This window comes from Eumetopias jubatus, unplaced genomic scaffold (assembly GCF_037043125.1).
Source record: "Eumetopias jubatus isolate StellerSeaLion01/CBP00866 unplaced genomic scaffold, mEumJub1_p1.0 scaffold_10, whole genome shotgun sequence".
In the NCBI taxonomy this organism is placed as follows: domain Eukaryota; kingdom Metazoa; phylum Chordata; class Mammalia; order Carnivora; family Otariidae; genus Eumetopias; species Eumetopias jubatus.
This window is the reverse complement of record NW_028274816.1, coordinates 73,569,204-73,585,170: the sequence shown is the minus strand read 5'-3', so window position 1 is coordinate 73,585,170 and position 15,967 is coordinate 73,569,204. Positions and strand designations below refer to the sequence as shown.

Genomic DNA, 15,967 nt, shown 5'->3' with positions numbered 1-15,967 from the left:
CCACCTGATGGCTTCCAGGAAGGGTAGTGGGTTTTGCCCCCCCTCTGGTGGTGGCTCTGAGCGTTCACACTGCCTCTTGTAACTTCTCCACTCACATGTTAGAATATTTGGACACCTCTGTGCTGTGATGAACTTCCTCTGATGTGTGCATATTTGGGATGTGATCCTCGGTGTGGGTGTGGGTGAGATGGTGGGGTCCACGGGGTGGGGGAGTCTCTGTCCCATGGAGGATGAGATCTCATGGAGAAGCTCTATACCCAGTTTGACCGAGGGCAGTCAGGAGGGAATACCATAAGGCTTTCAGATGGAGGCTCCTGTCCAGCAGAGACTGGCTGCCCAGGGGGCCAACACAATCACATGCAGGGCTCTCTGGGGGTGGACGTGATGTCAGCTCAGGGCATGTGCCGAGCAGATCCAGCGGAATCCTGTGATTTCTGGGGTGGGGAAGGCTTCCACCCTCCTGTGTCTCCCTGGCCCTTAATAACACAGGTAAGCCTTTGAACAGGGACAAAGCCTTTAATTCCACCAGCAGAAGGTAGGACTTGAAATTTCAGTGACAAATAAAGGTTTATTTGTAGAGCCCATTGTTCCCTGTAAGAGAAGTAAGTAATCCAGTAATCTTACTGGATTCCCTGTAAGAATCCAGCGTAAGGCTGGATTCTTAAAATAGAAAGGCGAGTGTTTGAGAGTACTGAAGGGGGGAAGAATGACCCCCAATCTCAAAAAAGGTGGCATTTATCAAATACCCAATGAAACCCCTCCCTTAGGAAACAAATGGGTTGCTGACATAAATGTCCAAAAAAGCTAGAATTTATTTATTTCAGGTAATAGGTAAACAAATCTTTTACATTATTCTCTGTACTTTTTTCTTATTTCGAATTTTTTATGGTTGAAAAAAAGGACACCTCTGAAAATAGAAGTTGAAAAATAAAAACTTTCCAACATCACAATGGAATACTGTGTAGCTGTTGCCAAAAAAATTTTTTTTATTTTTTTTAAACTTTTTTTTATTTATTTAGTCATGAGAGACAGAGAGAGAGAGAGAGAGAGAGAGAGGCAGAGGGAGAAGCAGGCTCCCAAGGAGCAGGGAGCCCGATGCGGGACTCGATCCCAGGACCCTGGGATCATGACCTGAACCGAAGGCAGACGCTTAACCATCTGAGCCACCCAGGCGCCCCCCAATTTTTTTTAATTGAGGACTATCTTTGTGTGCCCCCAAGGAAAGGACTCTAAGTAACATTGTAGCGAGAATAAGGCAAGCTTCAGAATATTTTACCAGTCCTGTCTAAGTGAAATACTTTGTGCCTTTGTGTATGTTTCGTTGTATGTATAGAACTAGATCTAGAAGAGGCACCAAATCATTAACAAGAAGTGGGGTGAATGCATACGTTAGGCATCTTCATATGGTATGAATGGTTCTTGTAAGTAACCATTACATTTAGCATCATAGAAAGGCACCTAGAAGTTTATAAACAGTCCTTGAAGTGGTGGAGCAACCGCGCTGGCCCCCAAGTCCTTCCAGGTTGGTGGGGTGCCCCGTGGCGGCGGGGGTGGGGGGTGGGGGGAGCAGCAACTGAAATCTCCACCTGTCCTGTCATTTCTGGCTCTTTCCCGCTTTGACACTTGGATGTCTGGAGGGTCCGTGACAGATGCCAGCAGTGGTGGTGATGACAAGCCCCAAAGCACACTTGTTCCATTTCTTGCTGCTCCTTGCTGCTTTTCCAATCTCCACCGTGAAAGCTCCCCTCTCTTATCTGCCCAAAGCAGGAGTCAAAAGTTCTTGTCCGTGTGATTGCAGAATGCCGGGCTGGGAAACTTCCGATAATACCTAAATTCCTTTAGAAGAGCCGAGCCTGGGATCGGGTCAGAAGCGTTTCTGGGGCCTGAGCACATTTTGTACCGTGTAGCTGGATAATAAACCAGATACAATTTGGCAATGTAAAAACAAACAAACAAACAAACAAACAAAAACCCATAAGGGACGTATAAGGATGTCATTGTAGTCCCACCTGATTGGATAGCCCTTTTCCCCAAGCTGATGAACCCGCTCCCCTCCAAAGGCCACGCAGGCTTCTGAGGAAGAATTTCTGCCTTTCCAGCTGTTGAGGGTTTCCAAAATAGACACAGAGCTAGGAAGCATACAAAGGAAATCCAAATAATAATAATTTAAAAAGATCACGCTGCAGTTTCCGGGACATATTTATGGCTTTTATAATCAGCTGTGCGTTCGTTGAAAGGGACGTCGTGACACTGGGTGACATGAGCTAATTCTGACATTTAGGAATTTAGACTCAGTAGCAGGTCTGGCTTATCCCGAAGAGCGAAGTTTGCGAAACACTTTGTGCTGTGTACCCTGCTTTATATTTGAACGTGATGCTAATGGCACGTTGTCATTTCAGTTCTCTGTCTCGTCGTAGAACCTGAGGGAGACGGGCACCCTCCCAACTGCGATCTCCTTTGGCCTCGTCCTGTATTCAGTGGCCCCTTTCTTTCTTTCATCTTCCCTGACTGTGTTTCAGAAAGATAACGGGTCTCATGTCCAAAATGTGCAGGAATGGATAAACCTGAAGATAAACTTGACCAAGCGACGGGAGACCTTTAATACGCCCTGCATTCTTCCCTGCCAGATGTATCCCTTTTATAAACACAAGTTCCCATTTGGAGTAAATCAATGAGATGCCACATAAAGTTAAAACCTATTTTTCACTCTTACCTTGCACTAGATACAGATCGAAGGAGATAGATGTTTGCTCCTGGTAGGGATGCCACGGCGAAGCGTTTCCAGAAAGCCCTTTAGTGTGCCTCAGCCACTGACCCCATTCTTGGATTTTACCCCATCAGGTAACCAGGTGAGTTTTTCCAAATCGGCAGATGCATTTGCCTTCGAAGAGGACAGCAGCGGTGATGGGCTTTCTCCGGACCAGGCTCGAAGCGAGGACCCCCAGGGCTCAGCGGGATCCCCTGCGGACACTAAAGCTTCAGAGACCCCTTTGGCGGGTCCTCTGGGGCCAGTCCAGGTAAACAAATCCCACCTCAGCCTACCGTGTCTTCATGGGCTTAAAAGCACCATGATACATAATAGTCATTGTCACACCCTTCTGCGCACCACGAAGGGAGCAAAGCTAGGACTGCCAAGGAGAAGATGTGGAATGGGAGGCAGCCGAGCGCTAACAAGCAGATCCATACGTTTACCGTGCACGGGTTTATAATCGAAGCACCTTCCGTTTGCCTGGGTGCCACACCTGGCCTTTGCAGCTCAGCTTCTTTGATAGCAGCAGACAGTATCTCAGATCACTTGTATCCGTTATTCTGATGGTGAATTCCTCAGCTTCTGATTGGAGAATGGTTTCAGGAGAAGACAAGTTCTTTTCCGCTTAACCCAGGAGAAGGGGTCAAAGGGAACGAGCACAAGGCGATGCCAGGCCCAGGGCAAAAATCATCTTTTCTTTGCACCAGCAGTCCCAGTTAGTGGATCAGGACACTGAGGCTCGAGAGGAAAGGGTTCTGCAGACCTTTGCAGGTGCCAGGGCTCAGGAAAGGGTGGGTAAGCTCCAGGGGGAGAGTATGAGCAGTCCGTGTCCCTTTTGGTCCCAGTACCCGATTGCAGGAGAGGGACAGAAGACAGTTACCCTTTTTCCCAGTCCTCCGTGGACAGAAACATGTCTCTCATAAAGGTTGTTCATGACACTACACCCACCCACCCCCCCACACACACATATGCACAAAGCTATGCATCTACGCACACACACATATATAGACACATTCACACATGCAGACCCATGCACACACAAACATACGTATACCCACATATGTATGCAAACATGCATGTATACACCCAGAAACATACACACACTCATGCATTCCCCCTCCATCTGCTAACACCATTTTTATCGGGTTTTTTTTTTGGTCCTACTTTCCCCCCAAATTCCTACACCTACTCCTCCCTCTTCCTTTTTTTCATCAGTCTCCTTCATCAGTCTCCTTATCAGGTCTATCACAGGTGGAACCCTCACACAGGGTGACCAGCTGTCTGGGTTGGCCTAGAACAGGCCATTTCTATTCCTGTCTTCTGAAATAATGATAAATGATGACCCCTTTATCCCTCAAATTATATATGACTCCTTTCCCCGGGGAGGTCGTGTGATACGTACTTGGATATGAAGTAAAGATGAAAACAATAGAGCCGTGTAGGTGGCTGGGGACGGGGGGGGGGGGTTCTCCTTTATCTCTGCCTCGTACAGTTTTTCCTCCTGCATCCGACTCATGCTGAAATTTGGATTTCAGGATCATTCTTCTGGCTCCGAAAATGACAGGAAAGACTCAGCCTCCCAGCCCAGCAACCAGTCAGACACGGGGATGCAGGGGCTCGGCCCTCTTGGTAACCCCATCGCTGTGCACGCTGCCGTGAAGGTAGGGACGGACCCGCCTCCCGGCACCTGCCTGAGCACTCACCCACAGGGCCCACTGGGAGCAGAGCTCTTGGAGTTAGGTGTGGTGGTGCGGTGGGAGTTAGGTGAGGAGAGTCACATGGACCCGTGTGAAGGCTCAGTCCGCCAGGAGCGTTGCAAGTCAGGAGAGGAGAAAGGGGCCATCCGTGTATGCGAACCAAGAGTCTGTTAGGTGTCGGCACAGTGTGGGTCTTCCCCGCAGAAGAAAAACCCATGTGCCTGCATGTCTTTGGAATCACAGCTCACCCAGCACGTGTGCCTGACTTAAAAGACTTCATAAGGTCAGCCTAGAGACCGACACAGCTGATTGGGAACGCACACAGAGTTTGTAAATGTCATCAAATAGGTGGGAGGCAGGGAGTTGGGTTTTATGCAGGGGAAGCAGATCTGCAGACTTTGCGTCATATAATACCTCAATCATGTAAGCCTGGCTCCCTTTGGAGATAAAGGGAGGGGTTGTCTGCACAGTAGACCATAAACATCATAGCAGATTGTTGGTTAACTTTTCTTCGCATTATACTTACTAGTTCACAGAGGACTCTCTCCTCTTACCAATTAACTGCCTGCTAATAATCATTTGCTCTTCTTCATAATATTTTATCCCAAATAACTTACTAGTTTAGTTTTGTTTTGTTTGGCGGGGCGGGGGGGGGGGGGAGGAGCAGTGAAAGAGGGAGAGGAAGCATCTTAAGCAACCTCCACACCCAGCACGGAGCCCAGCGTGGGGCTCAATCTCACCACCCCTGAGATCGTGACCTGAGCCGAAATCAAGAGTCACACGCTTAACGACTGAGCCACCCAGGCGCCGCTATCCCAAATAACTTCTCATCAATTTGGGAGCAAGTTATCTCAGCTCTAGGGTCACCACTGAATAACAGCTGAGATGTCTTTTATGAGGTATTTTTCAAAAGATCGTTAAGAATCAGTGTTAAAGTAACAGCCGCAGAGTCCCTTCCATTGCATGCATATACACAAAAGTGGCCAGCAGGACTTTCAGTTTCCTGTAAATGTCCCTAAACCTCGCTTCAAATACACTCCCTAAGTAGCTCAAACCTCACTTACAATTCACTCAGCCCAGCAGCTTTGAAATTACACGACTGTTGATGAACTTTGTTCACTGCCGGCGGAGGAAGGAGACGGTTCACGTTATTTCTACTGTCATGTATGAAGAGAAATTTTATTACTGTTTCTACCAATGTGTTTAAATTTTGCATAAGCCAAATTAGCACCTCCTTCAGCCTCAGTGCACTAAGGACACGTGATAGTTGCCCAGAGGGAAGACAGGTCAATTTCAACGGAGAGCAGGATTGACAGGTAACTGATCTAGCGGGACTGGTTGTTTATATAAGAGCCAGTCTCCCTGCTGATTAGTCAATGTCTATGAATTCTCAGTTGTTCGATACTCATCATCTCTAAATGAAGAGGATACTACAGGGCTTCTCAAAGAAGGAAGCAGCCCAGCTCTGGGGAAACATCTCTCAGCTATTGACTTTCTAAGATACATATGAGACCACTGAGAGAATGCACAGGAATTCCCCCAAAACTGTAAAATCCTGTGTAAGGGAAAGGTGTTTTCAATGTAGGCTCCTAGAAGGTATATATCAAAGCTGCATAAAACACAATTCCTGGGGCGCCTGGGTGGCTCAGTCGGCTGAGCGTCTGCCTTCAGCTCAGTCGTGATCTTGGGGTCTTGGGATCGAGCCCCGCATCGGGCTCCCTGCCCAGTGGAGAGCCTGCTTCTCCTTTTCCCTCTGCCTTCCCCCCCTCATTCGTGCTCTCTCTCTCAAAATAAATAAAATCTTAAAAAAAAAAGATTCTTGCTTTCAAGGAGCCTATAGTCTAATTGAGTATCTTAGCCACCACTAACCCAAACAGTGTTGGGAGCAAGTAAGAAAAACATGCCACAAAGGACCTGAACAGGCATTTCGCCAAAGATAAAGAAATTGCCAATAAGCACATGAAAAGGTGTTCAGTGTCATTAGTCATCAGGGAAATGAAACTCAAACTCACAACAAAATACCGCTTCACACCCACTAGAATGGCTATCCTGGAAAATGGCAGGTATTGGTGAGAATATGGAGATTGGAGCTCTCACACATGGTGCGTCCACTACGGAAAACAGCTTGGTGGTTCCTCAGAAAGTTAAACCTAGCATTACCATATGACCCAGAAATTCCTCTCCTTAGGTATATGCCCCACAGAATTGAAAACAGGTGTTCTAACGAGATCTTGGATGTGAATATTCATGGCTGCACTTTTCACAATAGTCAAGAGTTGGAACGAACCCAAATGTCCATCAGCTGAAGGATGGGTCCGTGTGTGGCATATCCACACAATGGGATGTTCTTCAGTTATAAAGAGGAATGAAGTCTGACACAGAAATGAGCCTTGAAAACACGATGCTGAGTGAAAGAAGCCAGACACAAAAGGCCACATGGTGTAGGATTCCATTTATATGAAATATCCTGAATAGGACAAGTCCATGGAGACGGAGAGCAGCTGAGTGTTGCCCGGGGACCACAAGAAGGAGAATAGGGAGGGGTTGCTTCATGGGAATGGGGTTTCCTTTTGGGGTGATGAAAATTTTCTGGAACTACTTAGTGATGATGCTTGCCCAACATTGTGAATTGTATACTTTAAAATAGTTACTGGGGTGATTTCTCTGTTACTTGTGTTTTACCGAGATACAGAATGAGAGACCCCTTTCTTGGGGGGGGCACCACCTCCATCAGGACTCGTAGCATAAGAAGCAGAACAGGGGCTGGACTTCAGTCTCCCCCCACCCCCTGAGCAGGGTATGCAGTGGTGGACCATTATCAGACAGCCCCGAAATGCCATATGAGACCTGCAAATGAGAGACCTCACTGTGAATTGGGAAAGGCTTCCCCGGGGAGCTGGGGTGTGAGCCAGACGCAGAGGATGAGCCCTAGTTGGGTAGCAGGTGCAGGAGGGAATTGCAGACAGCAGGAAATTGCAAGGAAGAGAGACCAGAGGGGAAGCTGTTGGGTGGGAGGGGTCAGGCAGCTGGGTGAACGGTCTTCTTTGGCAGAGGGGGTTTGGGACTTTGTCTTGCGAGGCAGGACAGGCAAACTGATTGTAGGCTGCTGGGTGGTACATTGTGGGGCAGGCCCAGGATGCGAGCAAGACTTCTTGCAAAAAAGTCACGGACCTCTAGCCACAGACCACGCCATGCCCTCTTGCACTACACTGCCCTGCTTTACACATTCACGCGTGGGTCTTAAACCCCTGGATGATATATCTACCTCCCATAGGCCATGCAGTTCTAGGCAGAAAATAGAAACAAACAAACAAACAAATAAACATACCACCTTGTATCCTCTGGTTTCAAAAAGAGTATAAAATTATACAGTCCATGGAATCAGGGTTCCATGGGCTCAAAAGACTTTGCCTTCCACTCTCCAGAGAAGGCGGTCCAATTTGAGTAACTTCTGGAATGCTCAGCATCCCTGTACTAAGGCAACATGGAGAAAAATCTCCCCGTCCCTGACTGGCCTGCAGCTCCCCCAGACGAGGAGGCAAGTCCTAGGGTGAGGTGGGAACAGAAGCTGAGCTGGAGCAAAGCAGGGCCGAGCTGATGGCAGGAGCCCTGCAGAGATTCTCCCGAGAGTGCAGGAGACTGATTGATTAGCTAGAATGCTAATCAATGAAGGAGCAGGGAGAAATCGAGCCACCAGGCACACGGGAATTCTTGTGCTCCTTATCTATTACTTCCGGAGAAGAAGCCTCCTTAAGAAAACGTTTACAAAAGAGGCTTGGGTGGTGGGATGCCTGGAGTCAGAGAAATGCAAGTTGTAGACTCCAGATGTGTGCTTTGGGGTTAAAATGGGGGGAGCCGCCCGGTGGGAACCTGCCAACCAGGTATTCTGGAGCTCCCTCTTCTGGACGCTGCTGGTATCACACCTCCCCTGCACCTTTCCCCCAAATCCTCAAGATGCTGGTCATGACATCCGTGTTCTTCATTTCAGGCTTCTCTAATTAAAGTCAGGGCTGGAAAGTTAAGATTTTTCTTTCAACTGATGACAGTATGGACTACTGCCTCTTTCAGTGTGTCCAAGTCACGCTCTGGGATGGGAAGCTTCTAGAAGGGTCCCAGTGGGTGGCTAACCCTTCTCATAGTAAGTCAAGTATCATTAATCTCAGAGGGTGTCAGCTCCTGGGGTTACATCCGTATTTGGGGTGTTGGTGGGATGGGGGAGTCTATCTGACTTTTCCACCCAAATCTGCAAAAATCCCCATCAAAGACAAACTTAATTTCATCCAAGTTGCCGTCATTCATAAGTCAATTTACCGAGTGCTTCACTAAAGGCGATTTCATGTATACGTAGGAAGGAACTTCTTACGACTCCATCTCAAGATCAGATTGTGTCCTTTGCTAGGCCATCTGTTGGTTTTAGCCAAGGAAAGCATCCTAGCCGAAACGTAGGCTTCTGTCTTACTCTGCGCTGGGAAGGAAATGCTCCTGGAGCCACATCTGAGATTCATGCCCCCCCACCCCTTCTAGAGTGAGGCACCTGCAGTAGATCCGTTGAACAGATACCTCAATGCCCCAGGATCTCTTGGCACCTTGTGCCTTTGCTAGATCGTATCTCTGGGATTCGAGAAAGCCCATTTTAACAGAACCTCCTCGCGATCTAGCCATGGCATCCAGCTTTTCCCCCATCCCCCACCCCCCACCTAAAGCACGTGCCATTTCTTCACCCCCTTTGCAGTCCAAGTCCTTGAGCGACAGTAAGAACCGCCACAAAAAGCCCAAGGACCCCAAGCCCAAAGTGAAGAAGCTCAAATATCACCAGTACATCCCCCCCGACCAGAAGGCAGAGAAGTCCCCTCCGCCCATGGACTCGGCCTACGCCCGGCTACTCCAGCAGCAGCAGCTCTTTCTGCAGCTCCAGATCCTGAGCCAGCAGCAGCAACAACAGCACCGGCTCGGCTACGCCGGGCTTCACCAAGCTCAGCTCAAGTAAGTTGGGAGGGCCCGGGGCAGGGGGCTCCTCTGTGTCTGAGGCACAGGGGGGCCAGTGCCCAGGACCCAACCAGTCCCCGCTGGGACCCCGTCCTCATCTGGTAGGTTTAGAATGGGACTCTGCTTAGGAACCATGCCCACCTTTTCCGGAGCAGAAGGCCAGGAGGAAGCAACGAAATCGATGCCTTGGTAAGAGGTATGGTTGGGGAAAGAGAAAGCGTTAGCGCTCTCGAACTGAATCGTGGCGCAGAGAGGAGAAACCGTCTCAGAATGGTTCCATTTCTTGGATTCACTCGGCCCTTATGCTTTAGGAAGCAACAGACCTGAGTGACTGAGTGATGGCCGGCCCCGAAGTTTGACTCTGGGACCCCAGCCTGTGACCCCCACGGCAGGTCACCTTTTAAATGGGCCATTCCCTTCAACTCTGAAGTTGGGGTGTGGGTTCCCACACCTGTCTCTGCTCAGCCTCAGGTCGGGTTGGCAATGATGCGGAGTGCTGAATACAGCCATGCTTTATGAGGGGTGCTCCTGCCCCCCCCACCAGGACACTCTCCACTATGCCACAGTCTCTACCGCTCCCTCCTGTCTCCCCAGAGAGAGTGTCACTTGCCACTTGGCAACAAGCCTGCACTGTTGGTGTCCTTGCCCCGCCTCTCCCACTGATTGATTTATTGCCTGATCCTCGCAGGCCATTAGCTTCTGACCTGATCTAAATGCAAACCTACCCACCAAGGCTTCTGGCCACCCCATCCCAGTGTGTGGGGGAGGCTTTCCCCACGTCACCAGCTGGGTGCCCTCTAGTTCCACACAATTCTGGCACCATCTACCTAGACAGAGAGCATCAGACCCCACAGGTGAAGGGCTCAGTCCTACAAGACTGCCCTCCCCTTCCCCAACTTCAGTTGCCAACCGCAAGTCTAGAAGTTGTGACCTGGGCTTCTGGTTGGCAGGGCTATGGATCAGAGGTTCCCACGATTTCCTCCTTGGGTTCCATTAATTCGCTAGAGTGGCTCACAGAACTCAGAGAAACACTTGACTTAACAAGATCACTGGTTTGTTATAAAAGGATGTAACTCAGGAACCGCCAGCTGGAAGAGATGCACGGGGCAAGGGATGGGGAAAGGGCAAGGAGCTTCCATGCCCCCACCCCAAGCATGCCACTCACCTTGTTCTCCATGTGTTCACCAACCTGGAAGCTCTCTGAATTCCATTCTTTTAGGTGTTAGGGAGACTGCATTAGAGGCATGATTGATTAAATCATTGGCCACTGGTGAATGAATCAACCTCCAGCCTGGCTCCTCTCCCCAGAGGGCAGGGGGTGGGACTGAAAGATGCAACCTCAAGTCACAGGGTTGGTTCTCAGACAACCAGCCCCCATCCTTAGGTGACCTAGGGGCTTTCATAAAGTCGCCTCGCTAACATAACAGATGACAACCCTGTGGCTCTCATCACTTAGGAGATTCCAAGGATTTTAGGAGCTCTGTGCCAGAGAGAGGGACAAGGACCAAATGTGTGATTTCTTATTGTAAATCCCGGTACTACACCCCCATATATCTATTTGGCCATATTTTAAGTGCCTCTTTTTTGTTTGTTTTTCAGGGAGCCAAATGAACAGATGGTCAGAAATCCAAACTCTAGTTCAACACCACTGAGCAGTACCCCTTTGTCTCCTGTCAAAAACAGCTTTTCTGGACAAACTGGTGTCTCTTCTCTCAAACCAGGCCCACTGCCATCAAACCTAGATGATCTGAAGGTATAGGATTTGGTGTGTTTTCCTTCCTTCCTTCCTGTCCTTCCTTCCCCCGTGTCCTTCAACAAATACATCAGTAGATCTTTTTAATGTTTTCTTTTTAAGTAATCTCTACACCCAATATGGGGCTCGAACTCACAACCCCGAGATCAAGAGTCGTATGCTCCACTGACTGAGCCAGCCAGGTGCCCGGACAAATCCATCAGTAGCTTTTTAACAACATTTTCCCCAACTGAGTTCTTGAATAAAACAGTGGGAGGGAGAAGGTTAGGGGAGATTCAAGTAGATGATAAAATCTTAACTGCTGTGGTTGAGTAACCCGCCCCCCATAGAGCAGAAGACCCTGGGCTTCTAAATCAGCTCTTTCACTGGCTATGCAACCTTGGGTTCATTTCTTAATTTCTCTGCATCTTAGATTGCTCATTTGCGTACATGAGTTCTTGTGAGAACCCGATGGAATCGTATATACATGACAGAGTGTAGCGTAGAGTAGCTGTAAGATTGATGTGGGCTTCCTGAATGTTCTAAACCAGCAGTCAATTCCATGATGAATTTCAACCAGTCCCTGGTGAAATGAGAAAAACAAGAACCACATAAAGGGCTTTTCATAAATCTAAGTGTGTTCGGCATACCTTGACGGATCTTTATTCAAAGTATTTATTTCCTCCCGAAGTTTCGAATCTAAAGAAAGACCCTGTTTGGAAATGATGACAGTAGTGGGTGGAAGTGGAGTGTTTCTGGTAGACTTTTGTTTCTTTCTATTAAGCAGGGGTATTATTAAATAAGGATGTTAGTCTTGTGTAACAAGACGAAATGTTGGTAACCCAACCTCAACTGCATCAACTGCATAATTTGAAACAATGTACTATTCTGTCAAATCCCCAAGTCTGAGAATTTCTGCCCTGAAATGTGACAGCAACGTGTTAAATGCTGTGTGGGGGGAGCAGTGTCCTCTGGATCGCAGGCTTCAGGGATCTCAGTTCACCGAGATGACCCTGGGCTTTGAGCTAAACCTCGCGCATTCCAGAGCGGTGATCGCGATTGGCGTATTCATCCATCCAGTGATTACAAAAGAACTGGAGAAGGCAGTTTGTGGTGCCAAATGAAAGAAAATTAATTCTATGGCTGCCAGTGGCCAACACTAGTCAATAAAATACATCTTGGGTTGTGATATCAAGAGTTCCTCTGTCCCTTCCACTTGGAATAAAAATGCTTAGGTTTCATTGAGCTCATTCCGATTTAGCATCCATGATCCATGAGGCTAGAGGAGGATGCCAAGCTTCTGGTAACGGGTCACCCACCCTTCACTCCCCAGGTCATAAATCCATGAAGGTATAAAATTAGGTCCTCTCACCCAGACAACAATATGCTAAATGAAGTAAGCCAGGCACAAAGGGACAACTATTCTGAGTCTACTTGTATGAGAGACCTAGAGAAGCTCAAAGACAGAAAGTAGAAGGGTGCTTGCCAGGGGCTTGGCCGAGGAGGAATGGGGTGTTAGTGTGTAGAGGGTACATAGGTTCTGCTCGCAATGAGGAAAATGTTCTGGAGACAGATGGTGGTGTTGTTTGCACAACAGTGTGAATGCACTAATTCCACTGAACTGCATATTTAAAAGTGATTGGATGGTACATTTCATGCCGTACATCTTTAACCAGAATAAAAAAGATTTTTCAGATGCTCCTGGCTGGCTCAGTGGGTGAAGCATCTGACCCGTGATCTCAGCTCAGGTCTTAATCTCAAGGTTATGAGTTCAAGCCCTGCATTGAAAAAAAAAAAAAAAAAGATTTTTTAAAAAGTAATCTACCTTAGAATGGGAGCCCGGGGTCAGGTAGTTGCCTAGACCCCAGACAGCGTAGTCTAGATGTGATGTGCCGTCTGGCAGAGCCTCCAAAGATGGTCTCCTCCATGTGCACATGTTCAGAATGATTGGCTGGTTCGGTATATAATAATAAATTAGCGGGGGTACTAGGAAATGATGGGGGTCGCAGCTGCCAGTTTCTGAGTGTCAACTATCAGTCGACCATCCTGTATAGATTTGCTTCCATTTTCACCCTGCAAGATAGGTTTTACATGTGAATATAAAAATCAGGACCTCAAAGATGCTAAATGAATAAGGCATATGACTCATTATCATGCTAGATATTTTTGATATTTATCTTTATCATGAATGCTATAAAATGGTTTGCTGTACAGAACAAAGATACTGGGTTTTTTTTTTTTAAGATTTTATGTATTTATTTGAGAGAGAGCATGAGTGGGGGGAGGAGCAGAGGGAGAAGCAGACTCCCTGCTGAGCAGGGAGCCTGACGCGGCGCTCGATCCCGGGACCCTGAGATGACCTGAGCCGAAGTCAGACGCTTAACCAACCGAGCCACCCAGGTTCCCCTAGAAGAAAGATACTGTTGATAAACCTGACACCAGCCCTGATAGCTCGGGCGAGAAAATGGGAGAAATACGTTGGTTCTATCAGGACATAGGTTAACATGTAAAAGAGATCCTTTTATCTCTACATTTTCTCCCCCACTTGGAGAAGCCATCCCAATTTCATCTGTTCATTTGACAACTTTGTCCTATGTTTCCAGAGCCCACAAGTCAATCCAGAATGCTGACATCTAAAAATAGACTTACATCTCCTTCTGTAGAAGCCTAAGAATCTTTACAGAATAAATAAGTTTGGTAAATTCATAGGATTTGGTTTTAGTCTCTCTGGTAACATTGATTGGTGTATTTTAAGAAGTTAAAGTAGGAAGTCTGGAGTTATATTTGGGAGACATATGACGTTTATCACATCAACCTCACATCCCTACGTGGGTTGCACATTGTCAAGTTTGAGTGTTGATCAGTTGTGAGTTTATGGTTTATATTATAGGCACACAGTGCACTAAGATCATATACTAAGTGAATAAATGTCTTGCTACACCCCCACCCCCAGAAAAAGAGACCAAACGCTATGCAAGTTAACCAGCCTATAGATGACAAAACTGGGGTTTGGAGTTAAGTGAGTGATATTTTTGTTTCGTTTTTTATTTTATTTTAAATTCCATTATAGTTAACATGCAGTGTTATATTAGTTTCAGGTGTGCAATATGGTGATTCGACAGTTCTGTACAAAACTCAGAGTTCATCACAAGTGCACTCCTTGATCCCTATCACATATTTCTCCCATCGCCCCGCCACCTCCCCTCTGGTGACTATCAGTTTGTTCTTTATGATTAAAAGTCTGTCCTTGGTTTGTCTCTCTCTCTCTCTTTCTTTTTTCCCCTTTGCTTGTTTTGTTTGTTTCTTAAATTCCACATATGAATGAAATCACATGGTATTCGTCTTTCTCTGGCTGACTTATTTCGCTTAGCATAATAGCCTCTAGCTCCACCCATGCGGTTGCAAATGGCGAGGTTTAGTTCTTTTTTATGGCTGAGTAATATTCCATTGTATACACACCACATCTTCTTTTTCCATTCATCTATCAATGGGCACTTGGGCGGCTTCCATAATTTGGCTATTGTAAATAATGCTGCTATAAATATAGGGGTGCATGTATGCCTTTGAATTCTTGTTTTTGTATTTTTTTAGTAAATATCCGGTAGTGTAATTACTGGATTGGAGCGTAGTTCTTCTTTTAATTGAGTGATCTGAAGGGTTTTGCTACTGTCATTCGAAAGGAGGATGGAGAAGGAGAAACCTTAACTGGACTTGACCACGGGGTGTATGGGGAGAGGTGTCACCTGGGATTGTGACACCAGGGGCAGAAACTGGGAGGGTAGAATGGGGAGCTGATCTGAAGGGATGTCGGCAGGTGCATTCAGTTTGGGGAAATTGAGTCACAGCTACCACCAGGACAACCAAGAGGAAAAAGCTAGCCAGTTTCCATGCAGTTAGAGACACGCCGACCTAGTTGTCAGGCCGGGCACAGAAATTTTGGAATCGTTTGCATAGCGGGGTGGGTTGAAGCCACAACACCGAAAGAGACGGAAGGAGGGCAGTTGGAAAGAGTGGGAAGTGAAGGAGTTGAGAAGAGGAATAAAGGAAGCAGGTGATATAACCATACCTTGGAAAAGGAAGAAATAGGAGGAAATAATGAAGGTGACCCTTAAAACAGGTCATCAGAAAGATAAGGTATCGAAGGTAGATGTTCTCCCAAAACGCTCATGTTTTGCTGATTAGGAGTAAAAGGGGAAAAGCACTGGGAAAAAAGTTTGATTTCTTATTAAGAACTTACACATGGAGGGCACCTGGGGGACATAGTTGGTTAAGCATCCAACTCTTAGTTTGAGCTCAGGGTCATGATCTCGGGGTTGTGAGACTGAGCCCTGTGTCGGGCTCTGCACTCAGCAGGGAGCCTGCTGGAGATTCTCCCTCTTCCTCTGCCCCAGCCCCCCGCTCCTGCTCACTCTCTCTCTCTCAAATAAATAAATAAATCTTTTTTTTAAAGTTATACATGGTAACATCACAGTATATGTTTTGTTTTGTTTTTTCTTTTTTTGCTAATCCAGTATATGGATTTTTTTTCTTGTTTCTAAGAAACTTGAGAGCCAGAGAGCATGACAGCATGAGAGAGAGAGAGACAGAGAAAATAATGGGAAATTTAAAAACTGGGAAAATATGATGGATATTAAGAAATAGTTGTTCAGGTGTTTTGGATGTGATAATGGTCTTTTATTGGTGTTTTTTATAAAATGCACTTAACTTTTAGAGAAAGATATCAGAATATTTACAAATCTCATTATATGAGTTGCTTCAGAATAATTTAGGAAATATAGTGGAAGTGGTTTAGGGCATAAATGA

At 46.9% G+C, this 15,967-nt stretch overlaps 1 protein-coding gene across 4 annotated transcripts in view; it reads left to right on the top strand.

Annotated features, from left to right (window-relative positions):
* The window catches only part of MYOCD (myocardin), a 53,311-nt gene that overhangs the window by 23,013 nt on the left and 14,331 nt on the right, over nucleotides 1-15,967 (top strand). For 3 of the 4 annotated variants that reach the window (XM_088027231.1, XM_028089072.2, XM_088027233.1), the window contains 4 exons: nucleotides 2,842-3,017; nucleotides 4,285-4,410; nucleotides 9,179-9,429; nucleotides 11,032-11,185. In XM_088027231.1, coding sequence (XP_087883357.1) covers nucleotides 2,842-3,017; nucleotides 4,285-4,410; nucleotides 9,179-9,429; nucleotides 11,032-11,185 — 707 coding nt within the window. The remainder of the gene's footprint in view (nucleotides 1-2,841; nucleotides 3,018-4,284; nucleotides 4,411-9,178; nucleotides 9,430-11,031; nucleotides 11,186-15,967) is intronic. The other variant, XM_088027232.1, reaches the window with a different exon arrangement.